This window comes from Eretmochelys imbricata, chromosome 1, assembly GCF_965152235.1.
Source record: "Eretmochelys imbricata isolate rEreImb1 chromosome 1, rEreImb1.hap1, whole genome shotgun sequence".
In the NCBI taxonomy this organism is placed as follows: domain Eukaryota; kingdom Metazoa; phylum Chordata; order Testudines; family Cheloniidae; genus Eretmochelys; species Eretmochelys imbricata.
Genome location: NC_135572.1, coordinates 83,916,941 through 83,937,713, shown reverse-complemented (window position 1 = coordinate 83,937,713; position 20,773 = coordinate 83,916,941). Strand labels below are relative to the sequence as shown.

The window sequence follows — 20,773 nt, the reverse complement described above, 5'->3', positions numbered from 1 at the left end:
AGAAAGAAGTGGTTCAGGACTATTTAGAAAAGCTGGACGAGTACAAGGCCATGGGGCCAGATGCGCTGCATCCGAGAGTGCTAAAGGAGTTGGCGGATGTGATTGCAAAGCCATTGGCCATTATCTTTGAAAACTCATGGCGATCAGGGGAGGTCCTGGATCCCATCTTTAAAAAAGGGAAGGAGGAGGATCCTGGGAACTACAGGCCAGTCAGCCTCACCTCAATCCCTGGAAAAATCATGGAGCAGGTCCTCAAGGAATCAATTCTGAAGCACTTAGAGGAGAGGAAAGTGATCAGGAACAGTCAGCATGGATTCACCAAGGGAAAGTCATGCCTGACTAATCTAATTGCCTTCTATGATGAGATAACTGGCTCTGTGGATGACGGGAAAGCAGTGGTCGTGTTATTCCTTGACTTTAGCAAAGCTTTTGATACGGTCTCCCACAGTATTCTTGCCAGCAAGTTAAAGTATGGGTTGGATGAATGGACAATAAGGTGAATAGAAAGCTAGCTAGATCGTCGGGCTCAGCGGGTAGTGATCAATGGCTCCATGTCTAGTTGGCAGCTGGTATCAAGCGGAGTGCCCCAAGGGTTGGTCCTGGGGCCAGTTTTGTTCAATATCTTCATTAATGATCTGGAGGATGGTGTGGACTGCACCCTCAGCAAGTTTCCAGATGACACTAAACTGGGAGGAGAGGTAGATATGCTGGAGGGTAGGGATAGGATACAGAGAGACCTAGACAAATTAGAGGATTGCGCCAAAAGAAATCTGATGAGGGTCAACAAGGACAAATGCAGAGTCCTGCACTTAGGACAGAAGAATCCTATGCACCGCTACAGACTAGAGACTGAATGGCTAGACAGCAGTTCTGCAGAAAAGGACCTAGGGGTTAGAGTGGACGAGAAGCTGGATATGAGTCAGCAGTGTGCCCTTGTTGCCAAGAAGGCTAACGGCATTTTGGGCTGTATAAGTAGGGGCATTGCCAGCAGATCGAGGGACGTGATCGTTCCCCTCTATTCAACATTGGTGAGGCCTCATCTGGAGTAGTGTATCCAGTTTTGGGCCCCATACTACAAGAAGGATGTGGAAAAATTGGAAAGCATTCAGCGGAGGGCAACAAAAATGATTAGGGGGCTGGAGAACATGACTTATGAGGAGAGGCTGAGGGAACTGGGATTGTTTAGTTTGCAGAAGAGAAGAATGAGGGGGGATTTGATAGCTGCTTTGAACTACCTGAAAGGGGATTCCAAAGATGATGGATCTAGACCAGTGGTTGCCACAGTTGTTCTGCCGCTTGTTCAGGGAAAGCCCCTGACGGGCCGGGCCAGTTTGTTTATCTGCTGCGTCCTCAGGGCCCACCCGCCGGGGCTTTCGCCGCACAAGTGGTGGAACAAGTTTGGGAACCGCTGATCTAGACTGTTCTCAGTGGTACCAGATGACAGAACAAGGAGTAATGGTCTCAAGTTGCACTGGGGAGGTTTAGGAAAAACTTTTTCACTAGGAGGGTGGTGAAGCACTGGAATGTGTTACCCAGTGAGGTCGTGGAATCTTCTTCCTTTGAGGTTTTTAAGGTCAGGCTTGACAAAGCTCTGGCTGGGATGATTAAGGTCAGGCTTGACAAAGCTCTGGCTGGGATGATTTAGTTCTTGGTCCTGCTTTGAGCAGGGGGCTGGACTAAGTGACCTCCTGAGGTCCCTTCCAACCCTCATATTCCATGATTCTGTGATAAGAGGAAGTCCCGTCCTCCCCAGTCCAGCCTGGCCTAGCAGCTGCGCCCAGCGCAGCGTAGGCGCCGCGTCTTCTCCAGTCCCGCCCCACAGTGATATACCTCTCTGCTGCTGCCCTGGGCACCCGAAACATACTGTGGGGGGGGTCGCATGACCGCTTTTGTGACTTCCCTTTGCTTCCCTGTCAGAAAGTCATTTTTCTGCGGGGGGACAAAGAAATCTGCTGGGAAATGAATTTCGCGCATGCGCAGTGCCGCAGAATTCCCCCAGTAGTACACCATGCTACTACAACCAAGCTGGCCCAATGTTTGGACCAAATCTGCTTATGAACGAAGAACAGCTAGTTGAAGCTGAATTGAAGCAAGATAGAAGTGATGCTGCTGCACAGAGCTGAAGTTTGCAGCCACTGTGCAGTCTCCTGTGGCTGAAGGTACATAGCCACAATTAGTCAATTCAGTCTGTAGTTTGGGAGTGCTCTGATTTCTCTCTGACATAAGTTCTTAAATATTAATATGCTTCAGTAATACTTTCTACCATCCCTGGCTGGCCAGGAGACTCTTATCCTGGGAGACCATGACCTGGTTTCAGTTGTTCATGCCTTTGTTGTTTGTCGACTGGACTACAGCAATGCAATATACCTGAGCATGAAGCTTTCAGCACTTAGGAAGCTCCAACTCCATAGTACTTTCTGTAGGAAGCTCCATAGTACACTGGAGCATGTCTTCTGAGCAACACAGGTTACAGTGAACACATCAGACCTGGCCTCCACTCCCTGCACTGGCTTGCTATATAATACAGAGTCAGGTTCAAGCAGTTGGTCCTTATTTTGAAGGCACTCAGTGTCCTGGGCACAGCATATCTAAAAGTTTGCCTGATGCCGCATGGTGAAGACTGGAGTTGACACCTTCCTCTTCTGGCACAATGAAACGCTTTATGAGGAGAGTAAGCTCGTTCTGTGTGGGAGACAGAATTTTCTTGTGGGCAAGCCTGAAACTGTGAAACAAACTCCCTCAGTAACTAAGGACCACAACAAATCTCTCGATTGTCCACTCCAAGTGGAAGGCACATTTTTTTGACCTTGCCTTCTCAAATATGAGCAAAGAGAACCTTGTTTATATATTTTAAAAAAACCAAACCCCCAAATCCAGCAGCAACAAAATATAATGCTCTACTGCAGTGGTTTTCAACCTGTGGTCTGTGGACCCTGGGGTGGTCTGCACACTGTGACTAAGGGATCTGTGAAATTTGGTCATTACTGTAGAACAGTGTTTTTCAATCTGTGGTCTGCGGACTCATCAGGGTTCGCAGACTGTCTCTGATTTCCAAAGGGGTCTGCACCTCCGTTTGAAACTTTTTAGGTGTCCTCAAATAAAAAAAGGTTGAAAACCATAGCTGTACAGTATACATGTTTCCCCTTGGTGAGAGGATGAGAGAGAAAACAATAAATCACAGACGTTCGTCACCTCACTTAATAGAATACTGGGCGATGCTCATATCCTACAGTGATGTGTGGTATAAGAACCTACCTATCTTAGAGTCTTAATTCAGCCCCATTGTGTGTATGTATTATGATAGCCTTACCCAACATCATATAGAAAGTGTGTGGTCAAGCCTGGAAAACTATTAAACTCTCCCAAATGCCAAGCCAGATGTTTAAGAGCATCTCTTCTTAATCACAGTCTATCCATTGAATGAAGACGAGTTCTGTAGGACAAGTAGTGTGTGATGATGTAAATAAAGACTGCATCATTATGCATAGTCATTGAGGGTATTGAATTAAGTTTGCAGGAGCACCTTTAATTTTTGCATTTCCCAGTTTTTGAGTGCTTGATCATGCAAACTCTAGCATCATTATTCTAGCTTAAGCTTTATGTATTTCCTTAGTTTTTTAAAAATTAAAAAAAAAACCCAAAGTACGGCTGCTACTCTGAGACCTGTCAAGATTTCATTTTGTGGAACCATACTGACATCCCTTCCTCCAGAGGTCATCCCTCCTGTCAAATTTCAAGTTGCTGCTCTAAAACATGGGGGCACTAGAGCATCTCAGAGAAACAGTTGAAAGAAATGTTTAATACTGACAATTTATTTTTCTCTAATCTCCTTCTTGGAAACAGTTTAGTTGATTTTTTTGCTGAGCCTTTAAAATATGTATGTAAAATCCACCTGATGTAGAGATTTGGCTGGGCTGGACATTGTGTGCAGATATCATAAGCTAGGAGGATCAAGCCACCGACCGACCCCACTGGCACCACATCCTCCCATCAGGCAGTGGACCGCTTTGAGAAGTGTCCTGCCCTCAAAGCTGAAAAAGAGAGAAGGAAGGAAAAAGAACTTTCTCCCAGCAGGCAGCTGGCCCACCAGGAAATGTCTGTACCTACAGTGGGTGGATTTGTATTTTCCAGGATTGGACTCCTGAGTCATCTCAGGACACATATATAAATCTGTGGTAGAGATCATCCTCTAATTGAGGGATCGCTCCTGTGCTGATCTACAGTGGAGGTTAGGTCGGCTTACCAACATTGATCTTTCAACATAGCTGTGTCAATCTAACATATTTAGTATAGACCTGTCCTTCGAGTGCTTTACTTGAAGGCTGAGCTTTCATGCTTTGTAGCCTTTGCATTAATGTTTTTGATTATTTTTGCCTTAGTGCTTCAATGCTCTTCCTTGAAACCTTTTTTTGTTTTCTTTTCCTGCTCTGGCATTTTGAGCTTTCACTAAAACTTGAACACCGCATTTCTCATGTGTTGGTGCACTTGCCTTTATGTAATAATCGTGTATGAACACTGTTTCCAAGGGTTTTGAAAACAGATTTTTAGCCAACTCAATCTGTTACCAAATACATGACAAAATAAGACGAGATAAAGTGCTAGAAAATATAGGGTAGGGGTTCTCAAATGTATTCAAAATGTAAATAATTTTAATACAATATTGTGGTGCCCCATTCTACCCATTTGTGACTATGTAGATCCTCTCTCTTCCCATTCATTACTTGACTTTCCCTGTGGCAACTTCAGCAATTCCTATGTGAAAAAGTAGGGGAGTTTTTATTGTGTTTTTAGTTTCTTTTAAGGCCATTTAGCAGCTGGAAACAAAGATCTGGTACAATGTTGACTGACTAACTCTGCATGTTGCTACCAAGAGCTTTGTGGTCTACAGTTTGAGAACCTCTGCTCTAGGGAACAGTCCTCCTTTGGCAATATGGTGGAACTAAAGGATCTTAGAATACCAAGAATCTCTCCTGCTTTACATTTGCTGCTCAAGACAACATTTCTGTCTCCCTTACATTTGAAGAGGAGTGAATAGAAATTTTTTCACGATGCCACGACTTAACTGACCCAAGGTCTCGGTTGTGTGGGAGGTATTCTCTCTCTAGCATTTTCAGCCCTTTTGGTATAGGGATCAAGAAGAGGAGACTAGGTATTCAAGGGTGAAATCCTGGCACTATTGAAGTCCATGGCAAAATTTCCTTTAACTTCAGTAGTATCCATATTTCAAAATTAACTTTTACTTGTCATTACAATTCATGTTGCCTTCTTAATTATGCACAAATTTTTCACTCTGGTAACACTTCAACACTGATATCTAGATGGCAGAAGGTCCAAAATAATGTTTGTGGTCAGTGCTGATTCAAGTAAGGGGCAGTCCATGTTTTGGAGAGCAGGTAGAAATAGCAGCTATAGTTCATATCAGCATACCTCAGAAAAGTTTATACTAACCAGGTGTAAATTATTATCCCCTGCTGTAATCTTATATTTAGAGATGAACTACAACATGATTATTAATATTTTTTGTCTACTTGCATCAGTAAAAGTGTAATGTAATATACATTCCCTTTATTTTTCTGTGAAGGAGGTTAAATGACATCTTCTTGTGTAATGTAGATAGATGAAGATTAATTGCTAATATCCAAAAGATTCGATATTTTAAGGTAACTTTGGTGGGGTTTTTTGTGGCCCAATCTTATCATTTCCTACTGAAATTGATTGGAAGTTTAATTGACTTTAATAGCAGCAGAATTGAGCCCTAGATGTGTGTATTGTGCCAGGTTCGGGCAGTCTTGTGTTTTTCATTACTGAATTCTATATTTTTATCAATTATTTACAGATGTGATGCAGATCCCTCAGCCCTAGCTAAATATGTTCTTGCCTTGGTAAAGAAGGATAAAAGTGAGAAAGAGCTGAAGGCATTATGTGTTGATCAGCTGGATGTATTTCTTCAAAAGGGTAAGAAGTCTTCACTGTGACTATAAAACTTCAGTGATTTGCTTTGCTTATTAATGTTCGTGTACTCAATTTAGGATTAACTGCTGTTTATCTTTTTTATGAGCCTTCGTTAAGTGCAGTTAATTGAGTTGCGTGAAGAAAATAATTTATAAAATTTAACAAAAAACAGCAGTATTGTATGATATCAGTATTATATATATTATGGGTACAGCTTAAATTTTCCACCAACTATGTAAATTAGGACACTAAAGTTTATCATAATAGATATACTGGAACTGAGTACGTATTTGGGAGTGTGAAATATATGTCCCTTTACTTTCCCCAAAATATTAAACTTGAGATAAGATTGAGAGATACATCACTAATTTTAGGGTAAATTGAGGTAAGATTGTATTAATTAAAATGGTTTGGAAATACAAGAAAGTCATTAAGTTTAAATTTAAAAGAAACACAAAAATTTTTGATTATGGCAGTGCCGTTATAAGACACCTAAATAACCTTAATTCTGTTCTTTCTCAGGATATAACTACAGAGGGCAACTCTCAGACAATCTTATCCACCCATTTCAGTTTTTTTAATTTTTCCAAGTTTTCATCCTTTGTACTGCTCAGGTGCCAAACTTTTAGCCTCTGTTAAAGTCTCTCCTTAAAACAGATTTCTGTTTACCCATTCTTTTGTCAGCATGCTGTATGAGTTATAAGGTAAGATCTTTGGGGCAGGGACTACATCTTCCTCTTCAGTATACAATATGAGGGCATATTGTACTTTATTGTACAGTTAACAATAAGCCTTCTATTATTGCTTCCAAGTAGGCTGGTTGATCACTAAAATTACATCATTTTGGGGATCATATTTCTATTGTGTGTTTGGCAGTGTAAGCACACTGCATATTCCCCCCTTATTACGAAAGAATACTTCAGATTTCGAAAAAAAAATAGCAGAAATAAAAGGCTATTGTACAGTCACAAGGCTAGCTGTGTTAGTTGACAAGTCGTCTTTAAAACTCCATTCCAAAATGTTTGCACCATGGGCCATCTTATATGGAGATGGACTTCAGTGATTGTATACTTGCTAGCATTTGGTAATATTTTCACTATCTTGACTCATAAAGTTCAATGTCATGATCACCTACTCTGACCTCCTTCACGTTGCACGCCACAGAATTTCTCACACTCCTGATATGAACTCCTAACCTCTGGCTGAGTTACGTAAGTCCTCAAATCATGGTTTAAAGACTTCAAGTTACAGAGAATTCATCATTTACACTAGTTTAAACCTGCAAGTTTGACCTGTGCCCCGTGCTGCAGAGGAAAGCAAAAAACCACCAGAGTCTCTGCCAATCTGACCTTGGGGAAAACTCCTTCCTGACCCCAAATACGGCTATCAGTTAGACTCTGAGCATGTGGGCAAGACCCGCCAGACAGATACCTGGGAAAGAATTCTCTGTAGTAACTCAGAGCCCTCCCCATCTAGTGTTCCATTTCCAGCAGTTGCAGACTTTTGTTACTGACAGTTGGCAATGGGCCACATGCCACAGTAGGCAATCTCGTCATACCATCCCCTCCATAAACTTATCAAGCTCAGTCTTGAAGCCAGTTAAGTTTTTTTCCCCCCACTGTTCCCCATGACAAGCTGTTTCAGAATTTCATTCCTCTGATGGCTTGTCTCATTTCAAGCCTAAACTTGTTGATGTCCAGTTTATAGAAGTTAGTTCTTGTATAGTTCTTAGTTCTTGTTCTTTAACTTAAGTAACTCCTCTCCCTCCCTGGTATTTATCTCTTTGATGTATTTATAGAGAGCAGTCATATCTTCCCTCAGCCTTGTTTTGGTCAGGCTAAACAAGCCAAGCTCTTTGAGGCTCCTTTCGTAAGGTAGTTTTTCCATTCCTTGGATTATCTTAGTAGCCCTTCTTTGCACCTGTTCCAGTTTAAATTCATCTTTCTTAAACATGGGAGATCATAGTTGCACACAGTATTCCAGATGAGGTCTCAGCAGTGCCTTGTATAATGGTACTAACACTTCCCTGACTCTACTGGAAATACCTCGCCTGATGCATCGTCGCATTAGCCTTTTTCATAGCCGCATCACTTTGATGGCTTATAGTCCTCCTGTGATTAACTAATACACCTCCTCCTCACTTACTTCCAACTGATAAGTCCCTAGCTTATAACAAAAATTCTTATTAGTCCCTAAATTCATGACCTTGCACTTTGTATTATTAAACTTCGTCCCATTTCTATTACGCCAGTTTACAAGATTATCCAGATCTTCTTGTAAGATATTCCATTCCTCCTCCTTATTGGCTATACCTCCCAATTTTGTGTCCTCCACAAATATTGGCACGCTCACTTTTTGTGCCAAGGTGAATAATAAAAACGTTAAGTAAGATTGATCCCAAGACTGATCCCTGAGAAATGTCACTAGTAACCTCCCTCCAGCCTGAAAGTTCATTTTTTCTGTATGACTTTTTGTAGTTGCCCCTTTAACCATTTCCTTATCCACTTTTCAGTTCTCATAGTTAGGACCCTACCAAATTCACGGTCCATTTTGGTTAATTTCACAGTCACTGGATTTTAAAAATCATAAATTTCATGATTTCAGCTATTTAAATCTGGAATTTCATGGTGGTGTGACTGTAGGGGTCCTGACCCAAAAAGGATTTGGGTGGGGGAGGTTGTGGTACTGCTATCCTTACTTCTGTGCTGTTGTTGCTGGCAGCCCTGTTTTCAGAGCAGGGCAGCTGGAGTGTGGTGGCTGCTGCTATCTGGGAGCAGAATCCCACTGAAGATCATGTGAGCCTCCATTTCCTTAAGTATCTTCCCCATCCTGGCATATTCACAAAAAAGGGTAATCAGTGGATTCTTTCCTGTTCCTGTTAGGATCCTCTTCAGCCTCAGGTCCACATCCCATGTCTTAGCTCCTGGTATACAGCACACCCTTCTGTTCTCTGCATCAGCTCTGGTGACAAGCCTGTCTATTCTTAGCAGGGAGTCCGCAATCACATAGACCTACCTTTTACTAGTGATAGTATGATTTGCTGGCCTTCCTCCTGTTCTTTCTGGCTGCAAGTCCTCTTATCTTTTATTCTCCCTTACAATCTTCTCCAAGTCATCCTGTATCCTCCTGTGGCTCTGAACTCTGGGTATCTCCGTTAGCTCTTCCCCTTTTCTTACAGGACTAGTTGTTCTACTCTTCTTCCTTTCCCTCCCTCCTTCAGTTGCAGCCTGTTGTGCTCCTTCATTATCCTGTTCAGAAAACCTGTTCCTGAGCTCTATTTCTCCTTCACTAACTGATCTTTTCCTCTGCCTGGTTCTTATAGTCACATCCTTCCACTAACCAATTTCCTCACCCAGTAGTCTCCTCTCTGAATTCTTCAGTCCAGTTTGCACGTGCTAGTCTTGACTTTCCCCTTCAGCTTCCTCTTGCCTTTGCTTCATCATTACTCAAAACCCCTTCGAAACTCACCCATACTTTCCACCTGCGTCTCCAAGCCTCGAGTCTTCTCTTCCATGAGCTTTATCAAGTGGCTCTTCATACAAACGAAGCTTTTTTCAGGTACCTGCTCTAGGATCATGTACATCCTGCAGCTTCCACATCCAGTCATATTCATTGTCTCTTCCATGTCTTCAGTCACTACCACTGTTGTCACTGCACCTGTCATAGCCTTCCTTCCTAAACTCCTGCCAAGGGGGAAAAATAAAAACAATCAAAAGCCAAAACAAAACCAGAATGCCACACACCCCCCTTCCAAAACTCCCACTCAGACTCCCCTGTTTACAGATCTGTTCGCTTCTCCTGAGCCACTGGCTGGCTGACTGGTTACCTTTATAAGCCCCCTAATCATGGAAGCCCCATCCCCTAATCAGGGCTCTGCTTTTCTCATAGCACGCTGCCCATTACCAGCCTCTACAAAATGAACAAGGAAGGGGGGGAAAAGGCCACCGGCACAAAGCAGAAAAAGACATACTACAACCACAAAAAACTCACTCACTGCCCTTAAGGACCAGAAGCTTGTTTCCTCCCTTCTCCAACAGAACTACCACTCAAACTCCCCTGTTTACAGCTCTGTTTCCTACACCTGTGCCGCTGCTCTTAAACCAGTTGTATTAAAGATCTACTTTTTAACGTCTTTAATCGGAGTAAGTGCCCTAGTACAAAAATCCATCTCTAAATGTTTTGCAGTGCCTTATTTAAAGTACCATGTGTATATATGGTCCTATTAAAACTATATTTATGATCTTGATTCTATTTTCTTTGTCCCTTGGTTGTCCAGGAATGGAAGATATCCAAAACTGATCTTTAAATACATTTGCACTGCCTAAATTGTTCAGTATTTTAGAGTAGTATGTTCTGTAGCAATTAAAAACAGGGAAAAAAGCAGTCTGCTACATAAACTATCTTCAGTTAAGTTAAATAACTTTCAACAATGCAGTTCCTACTGTTATGAAACAGTTCCTGGTGAGCTATATATTTGGAAGATTAATTGGTATCCATTATTTTCATTGCCAGTAAAAGCATAATATTTCTGACTAGTATTCAGCGGTTTGTAAATGTAAGCAAAGGGAAGAGTTGCATTATATCTAAACAGACTGCAGAGGATTGAAATAGCCAGTTGTTAGAGGAATTCGTTCATGGCTTCTTGGTATCTTTGTTTTTCCCTTAATCTTTAGAGACCCAGATATTTGTTGAAAAACTTTTTGATGCTGTGAATACGAAGAGCTATCTACCGCCGCCAGAGCAGCCCTCATCAGGAAGCCTAAAAGTTGAATTTTTTCAACACCAAGAAAAAGACATAAAAAAGGAAGAGGTAAAAATTTAAATCATACTTTGCAGCGCAGTTTGTATCCCTGAACCTGTAGCAGTTTTACAGGATACTTCCACTAAATCTAAATTTCATTTGGACATCCACGCTGCTTCTCTTTTATCAGTTTCTTATCAACAACTTCCCCATTTCAGTGCCAATTGGTGCTACAGGCACAGGAGCCTGAGCAGTAGCATTGTGACATCAGAGGTAGGTCAGCCAGTCATCACTAGACTTATGCTAATAACTGTTTTTTTGGTTTGCTGTTAATTCCCTAATGAAACCAAAATTCATTTTGGGTTGACCTGAAAATAAATATTTTTAAAACTTGTAGCAAATCAATTTTTTTGTTTTGACCTGGACAAAACCTTAACTTTTAACACTCCTGCCTGCCTTGGTGTCTCTCCCATTGACAGTGCTCATTTTGTAACAGTTTTGACTGGGCAAAGGTAACTGCTACTCCTGAGTCAGACATAGTGTTGACACAAAGGGCAGATCTCCTAAACCTGTTCGATATAAGCATCTGATCTGAAGCAGTTCCTGCTATTCCAGTCCCAAACCCTGTGCCTCCCAACTCTGTCCAATCACCTCAGTCCTGACCTGCAATGTTATTTCCGGATTCATTTCAAGCAATGGGATTGAAGTATGCAGATAAACTGGAGGGAGTGTCACAATGTTCCACTAAATGGGCTTTGTGGGAGTTAGACTATTCTGGTGTTCCAGTTTACAACTGTCATCAAAATAATAGGGTTTTCCAATTGATGCTCAGAACATTTCCTGAAATTTTGGAATAGATCGGGCACAGTCTCAAAAAGCATGTTATAGAGATGCCATCGAGTTGAATGTTAGGCCTCGCTTCACTTAGCTACAACTGAATTTCAGATTTTTATTCTAGTTATGTCTGTTTAAAAAAGCCTTGTGTGTTGTGCTTGTCTTTGATTTCCTGTTTACACTTTAAAATCCAGATAATTAAAGAGGAAGAGCGAGAAAAAAAGTTTTCTAGAAGACTAAATCACAGCCCTCCTCAGTCAAGCTCTCGGTACCGAGAAACTAGGTAATTATAAACTTAGTTTGACTCTTGCATTATATCAAGAACCAATTATATTGGCTTACATTTTGAAATTTTCCTTTTGCGGTGTTGACATGTCCAGTGTTTCATTTTGCTGTAGTGATATGCTTCTAAATGTTAATAGAGTACTTGTGAAGCAAGCTCTTTTGTGGATTGCTTTTTTTATACGCAATCTTGACATAAATACAGTTTACAAGTAAAAATGCAGACTGTGTTCAGATTTTTATTAACTAAAAATCATCAGGACTCAATTTAAGAAATGTTTACAAAACAGATTTGAGTGTTAATGGTTGGTTATATTACAACCTATATCCCATCTAATTTTGAAATTTAAACTGAATACTTTGTTTAATACAGCACTGTCATTCTCTTCGTAACTCTCAGTTGTTATGCTGTTACTTTGGTGAAGATGCTGTACTGGGACAATAAGTCCTGGCACAAAATCAGTATTTTACCTACATTTTTCTGAAATGGTAGTAGGCTTTCATACAACAAAAAAATTACACAATCAGACGATTGAACAAGTCTTTTTGGAAGAAAGGAGGATTAATAGTTAAAGATTTCATACTCTGAGAGGCATGCATTCAAAATCAATCAGAACTGCACAAAAGTCCATAACAAATGTAGCATCAGCTCCAGATGTGTATGTGCTCGTATTCTCTAGGAACTGGGCTTTTTAATACCTGCACTTATTAAAAGTTTTACATTACAGTACAGAAAATTCCAATGTTTCATTTCCTGCTTTAAGCACTTGAGAATTTTTCCAGTGTTTGTTTCTTCGAGTATGATTTTGATGAGATTTTAGTAGCTATTGTAAGGTTTGAGTTTACATTTTAAATTATCTTTTCAAAATGTTCTTATTTTTAAATAACGATTAATTCCCCAAATATTTAGAAGCCGTGAGGAAAGAAAAAAAGATGAACGTTCTCGCAAGAGAGATTATGACCGTAACCCCCCTAGACGGGATTCATATAGAGACAGGTACAACAGAAGAAGAGGGCGGAGTCGGAGCTACAGCAGGAGTCGAAGCAGAAGTTGGAGTAAGGAACGATTGCGGGACCGGGATAGGGACAGGAGCAGGAGCAGAAGTAGAAGCAGAACACGAAGCAGAGGTAGGTGTTTGTTAGTCTTTAAAAATATGGATTGATTAGTATGAAAAACAGTATTTGTCTTGAAGTACAACAGCTCTTTACTTAATACATGTATCTACAAGACTGTTGTTCAAAATGTTAAAACTTGGGTGCCTAAAGATAGGCTTCAGAATCCTTATTTTAGGCACCAAGTATCCTGATTTTTTTTCAGAGTTCTGGTGTGCGTCAACAAATCTAAGTGAATGAGAGCTTGAGGTGCTCAGCACCTTTGAAATTCAAGTTACTTTTATTTATGTGCCTAAATGGATTTAGGAACTTAATTTTTCGGTACTAGGTTTGGAAATTTTGGCCAGAGCACAGGTGCCCATTTTTCTGGGGTCCCCCAAATTGGCTAGGGCCCCTGCATTAATCAGTCAGGGGACTAGCAGCTAGGAGCCTCCAGCTGAGGTGCTGCCAGCAGCTTGGACCCATCTCCATCTCTCGGAACCTCCTCTAGCTTCAGGAAGCTTGGTGGCTGCTGCTTTCAGACCTGGGCTCTGAGGGCAGCACAGAAGTGAGAGTGGCAATCCTGTGTCCTGTTTCCCCCCCACCCCCAACAATTTTCACCCCCGCCCCATCCCGTTTTGGGTTGGGACCCCCACGGTTACAACACCCTGACATTTCAGATGAAATTGTGAAGCTGACGAATATAAAAACCGTGAAATTTACCAAAATGGTCTGTGAATTTGGTAAGGCCCAAATATAGCTCTATGTGAAGTTCTACCTTACAGTATTCACGCACGAAACTCGCACTCCAACTGACAATTAAACTCTCCATTAATGGTGTATATCCACATCACTGTATATAATGATCTTAGATCTAAAACACCCTAGCCAAGATGCTTTGATAACTTCATAATTTTTTCTGATTGATAATTCCTTAAAAGTTTGAAAGTACTATGTATTTACTTTCCATATTTATTTTCTCTAGCATTGTATACAGGTTTGTTTTAGAGTTGCTCATGAGTGCTGGACTGTTGGTGATGCATTTATTCCCTATTTATTAAGGTGCCACCAGACTCCTTGCTGTTTTTTGTGGACTAACACTAACTACCCCAATACATTTATTTCCTGACTACAAACATGCGTTGAAATTGTTCCCTCCCTCTTTCTTCCTCTTCTCCCCATCAACCCAAGGGTGGGGAAGAAAGAAACAGTATATAAAGAATTGTATGTATTTTACAGACACATACAAATCCAACAGTTGGTCTAATTTTGGAGCTTACAATCTTTGACATATTGTTACTTTTAAACAAGTATATTATTTTCTTACAGAAAGAGATTTGGGAAAGCCAAAATATGATTTGGATAGAACAGATCCATTAGAAAACAATTATACTCCACTTCCATCTGTAACAAACATTTCATCTGGCCATTACCCTGTCCCTACGCTGAGTAGCACTATTACAGTTATTGCTCCTACTCATCATGGTAATAACACTACTGAAAGTTGGTCAGAGTTCCACGAAGAACAGTTGGACCACAACTCATATGGAAGACCTCCACTGCCAAAGAAACGCTGCAGAGATTATGATGGTAAGTTCAGATACTTAAACATATGTGCAACAATAATGGCCAGTCACTGATGTAATTTTGCCCTTCACATCTGCACTGCCCCCTTCTTTTAGCACTCCCACCCCAAAAGCAGTCTCCTTCTACATCCCATTTTCAATCTCTTTTTCTAGCAAAATTCTTAAAAGCTAAACTTACCTTTATAATCACTTATCCTTAAACAACCTCATTGGTTGTTTTCAGCATAGTTTCTGTCCCTTCCACATTACTGGCATTGTTCTTTTATTACATGAACTTATTGGTGGTGATCTCTTGTTTTACCTTAGTTCTCTTACTCGGTACCACTCTCAAACCTAGTTCGGTATTTAATAGTTTTGAGCATAATCACCACCTTATGGCATGATCCTGTTCACGGAACTCTTGGACATTTTGTGGTGTTGGTTTTTTTCTTACCTATCTGCTTATTTTTTTCACTGTCAGTGACCACCTTAAACTTCACATTTTAGGCTCTTCTTCTCCGTACACCACTCTTTTTTTTTTCAGCTTAAGTGCTGTATTTATACAGGCAATACCTGAAATCTATATCTTCTACACTATTCAATCATTTTGCACACTTTCTGCCTCTATCAACTCATCTTTCTGGCACAATTGGCATTTGTCTTGGTGAGTCAGATTGATCCAAAGCAGATATCCTCTTAACCAATAAGAATTGCATTTTTAGCCAGAGTTCCACCAATCCCAGCTATTTTCTCATGTCAAATCTCACATTGGCAACAGCTGTTGAGGATGTAGGCCAGGTTTACACTTAAACTTTTGCCAAAGTAGTAACGTCTGTTACAGGTGTGATTCTTTTTTGCAAGATTTTTATATTGGCAAAAGCCCTAGTGTAGATGCAGTTATCCTGGCAAAGAAGTGCTTTTGTAGCTCTAAGCTGCTTCTAAACTAGGAGCATTTGTCAGTGTAGGTATACCTGTATACCTTTCTAGTGTGGACTAGGCCCTAGAAGTTTGATTTGATCCCCTACTCAACTTCCATATTTCTCAAGTGCATGAATTTATGTACTTTCACTTCTGAAGTATCATCTTCATCAGTTGCGATTGCTGAAACCTGATTCTTTCTCTTCTCATTTTCTATAGTCACCTAGATATCACTTTACAAAGTTCAGTCATCTGAAAATATCAAAGATCGCCTAATTGTCTGAAAATTATTATCCTTTAAATCATCCTGTGTTTTGTCCATTTCAAAATCTGATACTAAGCTCTCAGTCTTCAGAATCTTCCTTGGCGTTGTCTCCCTCTCTGTTCTGATGCTTGTTACCTACATTCCTCTCTCTTCCTTCAGTGGTTAGATGGTTATGTTATGCTGCCCTTACCACCTGGAGCAGCTTTTCTGCCTCTTTAAATCTAATCGACACCCTTATTATCTTTACCAGGCACATTTCTTCTCCTTAGTCTAACTACTTTAGTAAAACAGTGAAATCCTACTAACTGAGTTTTCCAGTTTCTGTTCTATCATTCTTCCTGAAACTAGGCCGGGCCACTGGACCCTTTTCTACCCTTATCTGATAATGGTAAATATGGAGAAGAATTAAAGCTTGTATCTCTTATTTTACCTGTGGATATTATCTGTTTTAGCAGGTGTTCCTATAATACTTATGGAGAATATTGCTAGACCCAGTAACATTGTAGCTACCAGTAAAAAGAGAAGAGAATTGCTTTAACTGTCTACTGTACTTATTTAAAAAAAACAAAACCAAAACAAAAAAACTGTTTTTGTTTACAATGTACATGCAAGAGAGTAAAGTGCAACAAAGAATTTTGATGCTTTTGGATAAATATTGCAGGATAGAAATATTTTTATACTTGGACCATTGACTAGTGTTGAATAGTCAATAATTAGATACTAAATATTTTCAAAGGGAGATGTTTTGTCAATCCCAGTTTTTTCTGCACTTCGTTAACACTCCCTCCTACCCCCCAAGTTTGCATTGAACTTACTGATCATGGAAAAATCCATGATTATACTTCAAAAGTCTGGAACTTGCTCTTTCCGGATACTACTTCATAACATCCAAGTTCCCCTCTTTGTTAGAAATTGGCTCTCTCTCTAACATAGCCTGTTTGTAAATTGAGTAGGTAGAAATCATGCTAAATGACCAGATGTTCACTTCCTAATTTTTAAGTAATTTATATTGTTATGCAAAGGTCTTACATTTCTAAGTGCTACGTTATGTGCAGAATATTTAGTATCTGCTTAAAGATCAAACATCACCTGTTAAATGCTTGTTACATTTAATTGTGCTTTTCATTTCTCAGAAAAGGGTTTCTGTATGAGAGGAGACATGTGTCCCTTTGATCATGGAAGTGACCCAGTAGTTGTAGAAGATGTGAATCTTCCTGGCATCCTGCCTTTTCCAGCACAGCCCCCTGTTGTTGAAGGACCACCTCCACCTGGACTTCCTCCCCCGCCACCAATTTTAAGTCCTCCACCTGTTAATCTTAGACCGCCAGTGCCACCTCCAGGCCCTTTACCACCTAGTCTTCCACCTGTTACAGGTAAAAAATAAATAAAATTTCTTAAGATGCAAAATATCTTTGTTTTAATTGTATTTAGTATTGAATAGATTAAAATGGCCTTAAGTAGCTTTTTTTCCTAAAGTGCTTTTAGGACTCTAATTTGCACATCTTAACCTGTGAGTCCTGCAGTATATGTGTGTTAATATTGGTAAAGTGGATTCATTTCATTGGCTCTAATGATACTGTCCCTGAAACATTTGATCTCCAAAGCTCAAGTTGCCAGCTTCTGAGAAAACTTTAGAATCCACAACACATGGAGCACTTCATTTGAACTATCAAAGTTAAAGGAACACAGGCAACTTCAAAAATTAAACTTTTGTCTGAAAAATGTTGAACCTATTTTTACTAGGGATGCCCAACATTATAGAATGGGAAAAGAGGGGGGAAAAAAGTGTGCGTTTGGAAGTGCTTTGGCTGAGATTTTCAAAGCTGTCTAAGATTTAGATGCCTGTTACTCTTTAATTTTAGTGGGAATTGGGTGTCCAAACCTTTTAGGCAACTTTGAAATATTCAGCTTTGGCTTGTTGTTGGTTTTGTGACTTTCCCTCGGTTGATGAGTAAGAGGAAAAACAGAACAAAGTACAAATCGCAATAATTTGGAAGAACTATTCAAGAACAATTAGTACCTGCAATTATTTTAAACTCTTAAAATGTCTCAATTTCAAATTGATGGTGTAATTTTTCATGATAAATCTTACTATTTCACTTTTTTCAAAGATAACTTTTTTGATTGTCTTTTTGCCAGATCCAATTTTAATACTAAAAATGAATTGATGGGCCAATATCCTATTACAACCATCCTCATTAGCACTTGAAATTGTTAGAATCCACCTCGCAGAGAAAAGCATGTGAATAGATTAATAAACTTTCAAATTTTGTCCCTCTGCAAGTGTTCATAAGGCCTGAATCTTCCTAACATTATGTTGCACAAAAGAGAGAAAAGACAAGTTAGATCTTACAAATTCAGTAAAATAAAGCTTCTGTAGTCTGTATGGAACATAACAATTTGACTAGTCAAAAATTTATTTCGACAGATAACGAGGTACTGATTGCAGTTACGGTTACTATGTGCAATTCAATAGAATGTTTGAACTGTTCTTAACCCCTTCTTTCAAACATATTTCTTTGCAGAGGTAGTTGGGGCCTTGGGTAGCTGAGACCATTATCAAGCAAATAAAAATATTAATGTAGTATTTTTCTTTATTTCTGGTTTGACAGGACCACCTCCTCCACTTCCACCTTTACAACCTGCTGGCATGGATGCTCCTCCAAACTCAGCAACCAGTTCTGTTCCTACTGTTGTTACAACTGGTATTCATCACCAGCCACCTCCTGCTCCACCCTCTCTCTTTGCAACAGGTGTAGTACTGACACTTCGCTCTCAGTCAGAAATAACTTTCTAAATTCACTGCATTCTGTGTTTGCAAAATAGAATAACATTCAGTAATAATATAATCGTATGGTGGTACTTGATGTTATACTTCTGTTTGGAAAGATAGGTTCGTACCTCTGAAGGTCACATTGTGTTATCAATTTGAAACCCCCTGCTTTTAGTTAACTCTGTCCTGAAATTTTGCATTCAGGTTGTCAGGGTGGGAAGAATTTTTAAAATCTATTTTAATCTATTTTACAAAATCTTTACTTGGCTATTTGCTAGAGTGCTATAATTATACAATTGACTCTTCAATTTCTCATATTAATCTGAGAAAGCGTTAAGCCATTGAGAACTTGGATTTTTAAATCTGCAGGTAATTTTAACTAAACAATTTCTTTATTACCAGAAACATATGACACAGATGCCTATAATCCTGAAGCTCCAAGTATAACGAACACTTCAAGGCCCATGTACAGGCACAGAGTGCATGCCCAAAGGCCTAATTTGATAGGACTTACATCAGGTGATATGGATCTGCCCCCCAGAGGTACTGCAAAAGATTTTTATACTATTTGTATTCATATTCTTCGTATTCTAGTGCTAATACAAATCGTGGTAACTAAACAGAGTTATAATGTTAGAAATCATAGCAATATTATAAAGCTCTTTCTGTTTTTCTACTAAAACCAGTTTATAAATAGGTAAACTGTGAATAATCTGGACTTCCGTGTTACTGATCCATTATTTTGAAGGTTCAGGAAAGCTAGTACAGTGAAACCTATTGAGATAATGTAGAGGTTTCACATTTTTTAGCTGTTATAAGTGTTCGCTTAATACATCATGAGACAAATTCAGATAATTTTCCTCCATTTTATAGCAAATAAAACAAGTAAACCATTATGTACTTGTCCACACGTAGGAAGGCACAATCCTGGCCCTAAAGATTTTACTGTCCAATAAGACAAGGGAATACAAAGAATGGGAGGTGATGGATACAATCCAAATTTAGATCCGTACATTTTGGTGTGGGGTTGGGGTGGGGCTTCGCAGTTTGGCTTCTCTTTCATAGTCACAAGTTCCACTCCCTTGCTAGTGCCTAGTTTTTTGGTTCTCAGTAGTGCCCCATTTACCATTAGCCCCTTCTCCAATTATCTGCTACCTCATGGTGTAATATAGGCTCCCACAAAAATAGTGGCAGGATCAGAGCAGTGCACAGAATGCTGTGAACAGGATGGGTCCAGTCTGTGGCAGATGCCTTCTGCCTCATTTAGCGTTTGTACAAAAATTTCTCGAATAGAGGCAATGTAGATGAGATTAGGTTCTTTATGATACAGTGATAAACTGAGATTAGGAGGAAACTTCCTGTATGGGCAAGATGAAATCTTTCTTTAATTGTCAATTTGGGAATTAAACAGAATGCTGGATTAGCTGAGATCTCTAGTTTGAGCAAATAAAGGAGTTCTTATGATCTAAAAATCAAAAGGCATCTTGTAATCTCAGGGTGAAGTCAGTTAATAGTTATGAACAATAAAAGTCTTACGACGACAAAATGCACAGAAAATATAAATAAAAAATTTATGCAATCTCCCATTTACATATAGAAAAACCTCAGAATAAAAACAGTATGAGAATTGTGGTGGATTCTGAGTCCAGGAAAAGATCAATTGGTGCAGGAGATGGAGGAATTCCTACAAAGAAGGCTTGGTTTGACAAGTGAGTGCTCATCATTAAAACTATGTTCAGTTTAATAATGCTATTGAACTTTAGGGGAGTTCTTGTTTCCTGCTCTGAAATGAACTGGTTGGAATGTTCTTGGGCCTCTGAGGTAACCGTACATTCTGTAGGCCCTCAAGCTTGTACAGCTGGCATAGAAGATCAAATAGCTTAAAAATGAGGTGATTTAACATGACTCATGTTAGAGGGATGAGACACTAAGTGTGATAGCCCAGCATGAGTTTCCATTTTATTTCCCTTCCTTTTAAAGGTGAGATAAAGTTGAGAGGTCTGAAAAGTTACCTTCCAAGTGGGATGCTCTTATTTACATATGTGATTTACATATCTAAGTGATATTGTTTTGACTTAAATATTGACTTGGGTAGATAAACATTGAAAACTTATCACTCTGCTCTTTTTAGCCAACCTATCACCTTTTCCACACAAAAACTGTTCTTTAATGACAGGAGTGTATTAGTGTCGGATTCTTCATACATCAGTCAGGATTTTGATTTTGCATATTTGGGAGTGAAAAAATTAGATTAGAATATTTTGCATCTGGCCAACGGTTCAAATTTTTTTAAACCACTTGTTGCTTAAAAATCTATAAAATGTCTTGAATTCTTATTGACTTGATTTTCA

The 20,773-nt window shown here is 39.6% G+C and overlaps 1 protein-coding gene across 1 annotated transcript in view; it reads left to right on the top strand.

Annotated features, from left to right (window-relative positions):
* The window catches only part of RBM26 (RNA binding motif protein 26), a 102,069-nt gene that overhangs the window by 14,397 nt on the left and 66,899 nt on the right, over window positions 1-20,773 (top strand). Inside the window, exons 2-10 of the mRNA XM_077812633.1 lie at window positions 5,837-5,955; window positions 10,626-10,762; window positions 11,722-11,810; window positions 12,720-12,937; window positions 14,231-14,491; window positions 16,783-17,022; window positions 18,262-18,402; window positions 18,825-18,965; window positions 20,020-20,131. Coding sequence (XP_077668759.1) covers window positions 5,837-5,955; window positions 10,626-10,762; window positions 11,722-11,810; window positions 12,720-12,937; window positions 14,231-14,491; window positions 16,783-17,022; window positions 18,262-18,402; window positions 18,825-18,965; window positions 20,020-20,131 — 1,458 coding nt within the window. The remainder of the gene's footprint in view (window positions 1-5,836; window positions 5,956-10,625; window positions 10,763-11,721; window positions 11,811-12,719; window positions 12,938-14,230; window positions 14,492-16,782; window positions 17,023-18,261; window positions 18,403-18,824; window positions 18,966-20,019; window positions 20,132-20,773) is intronic.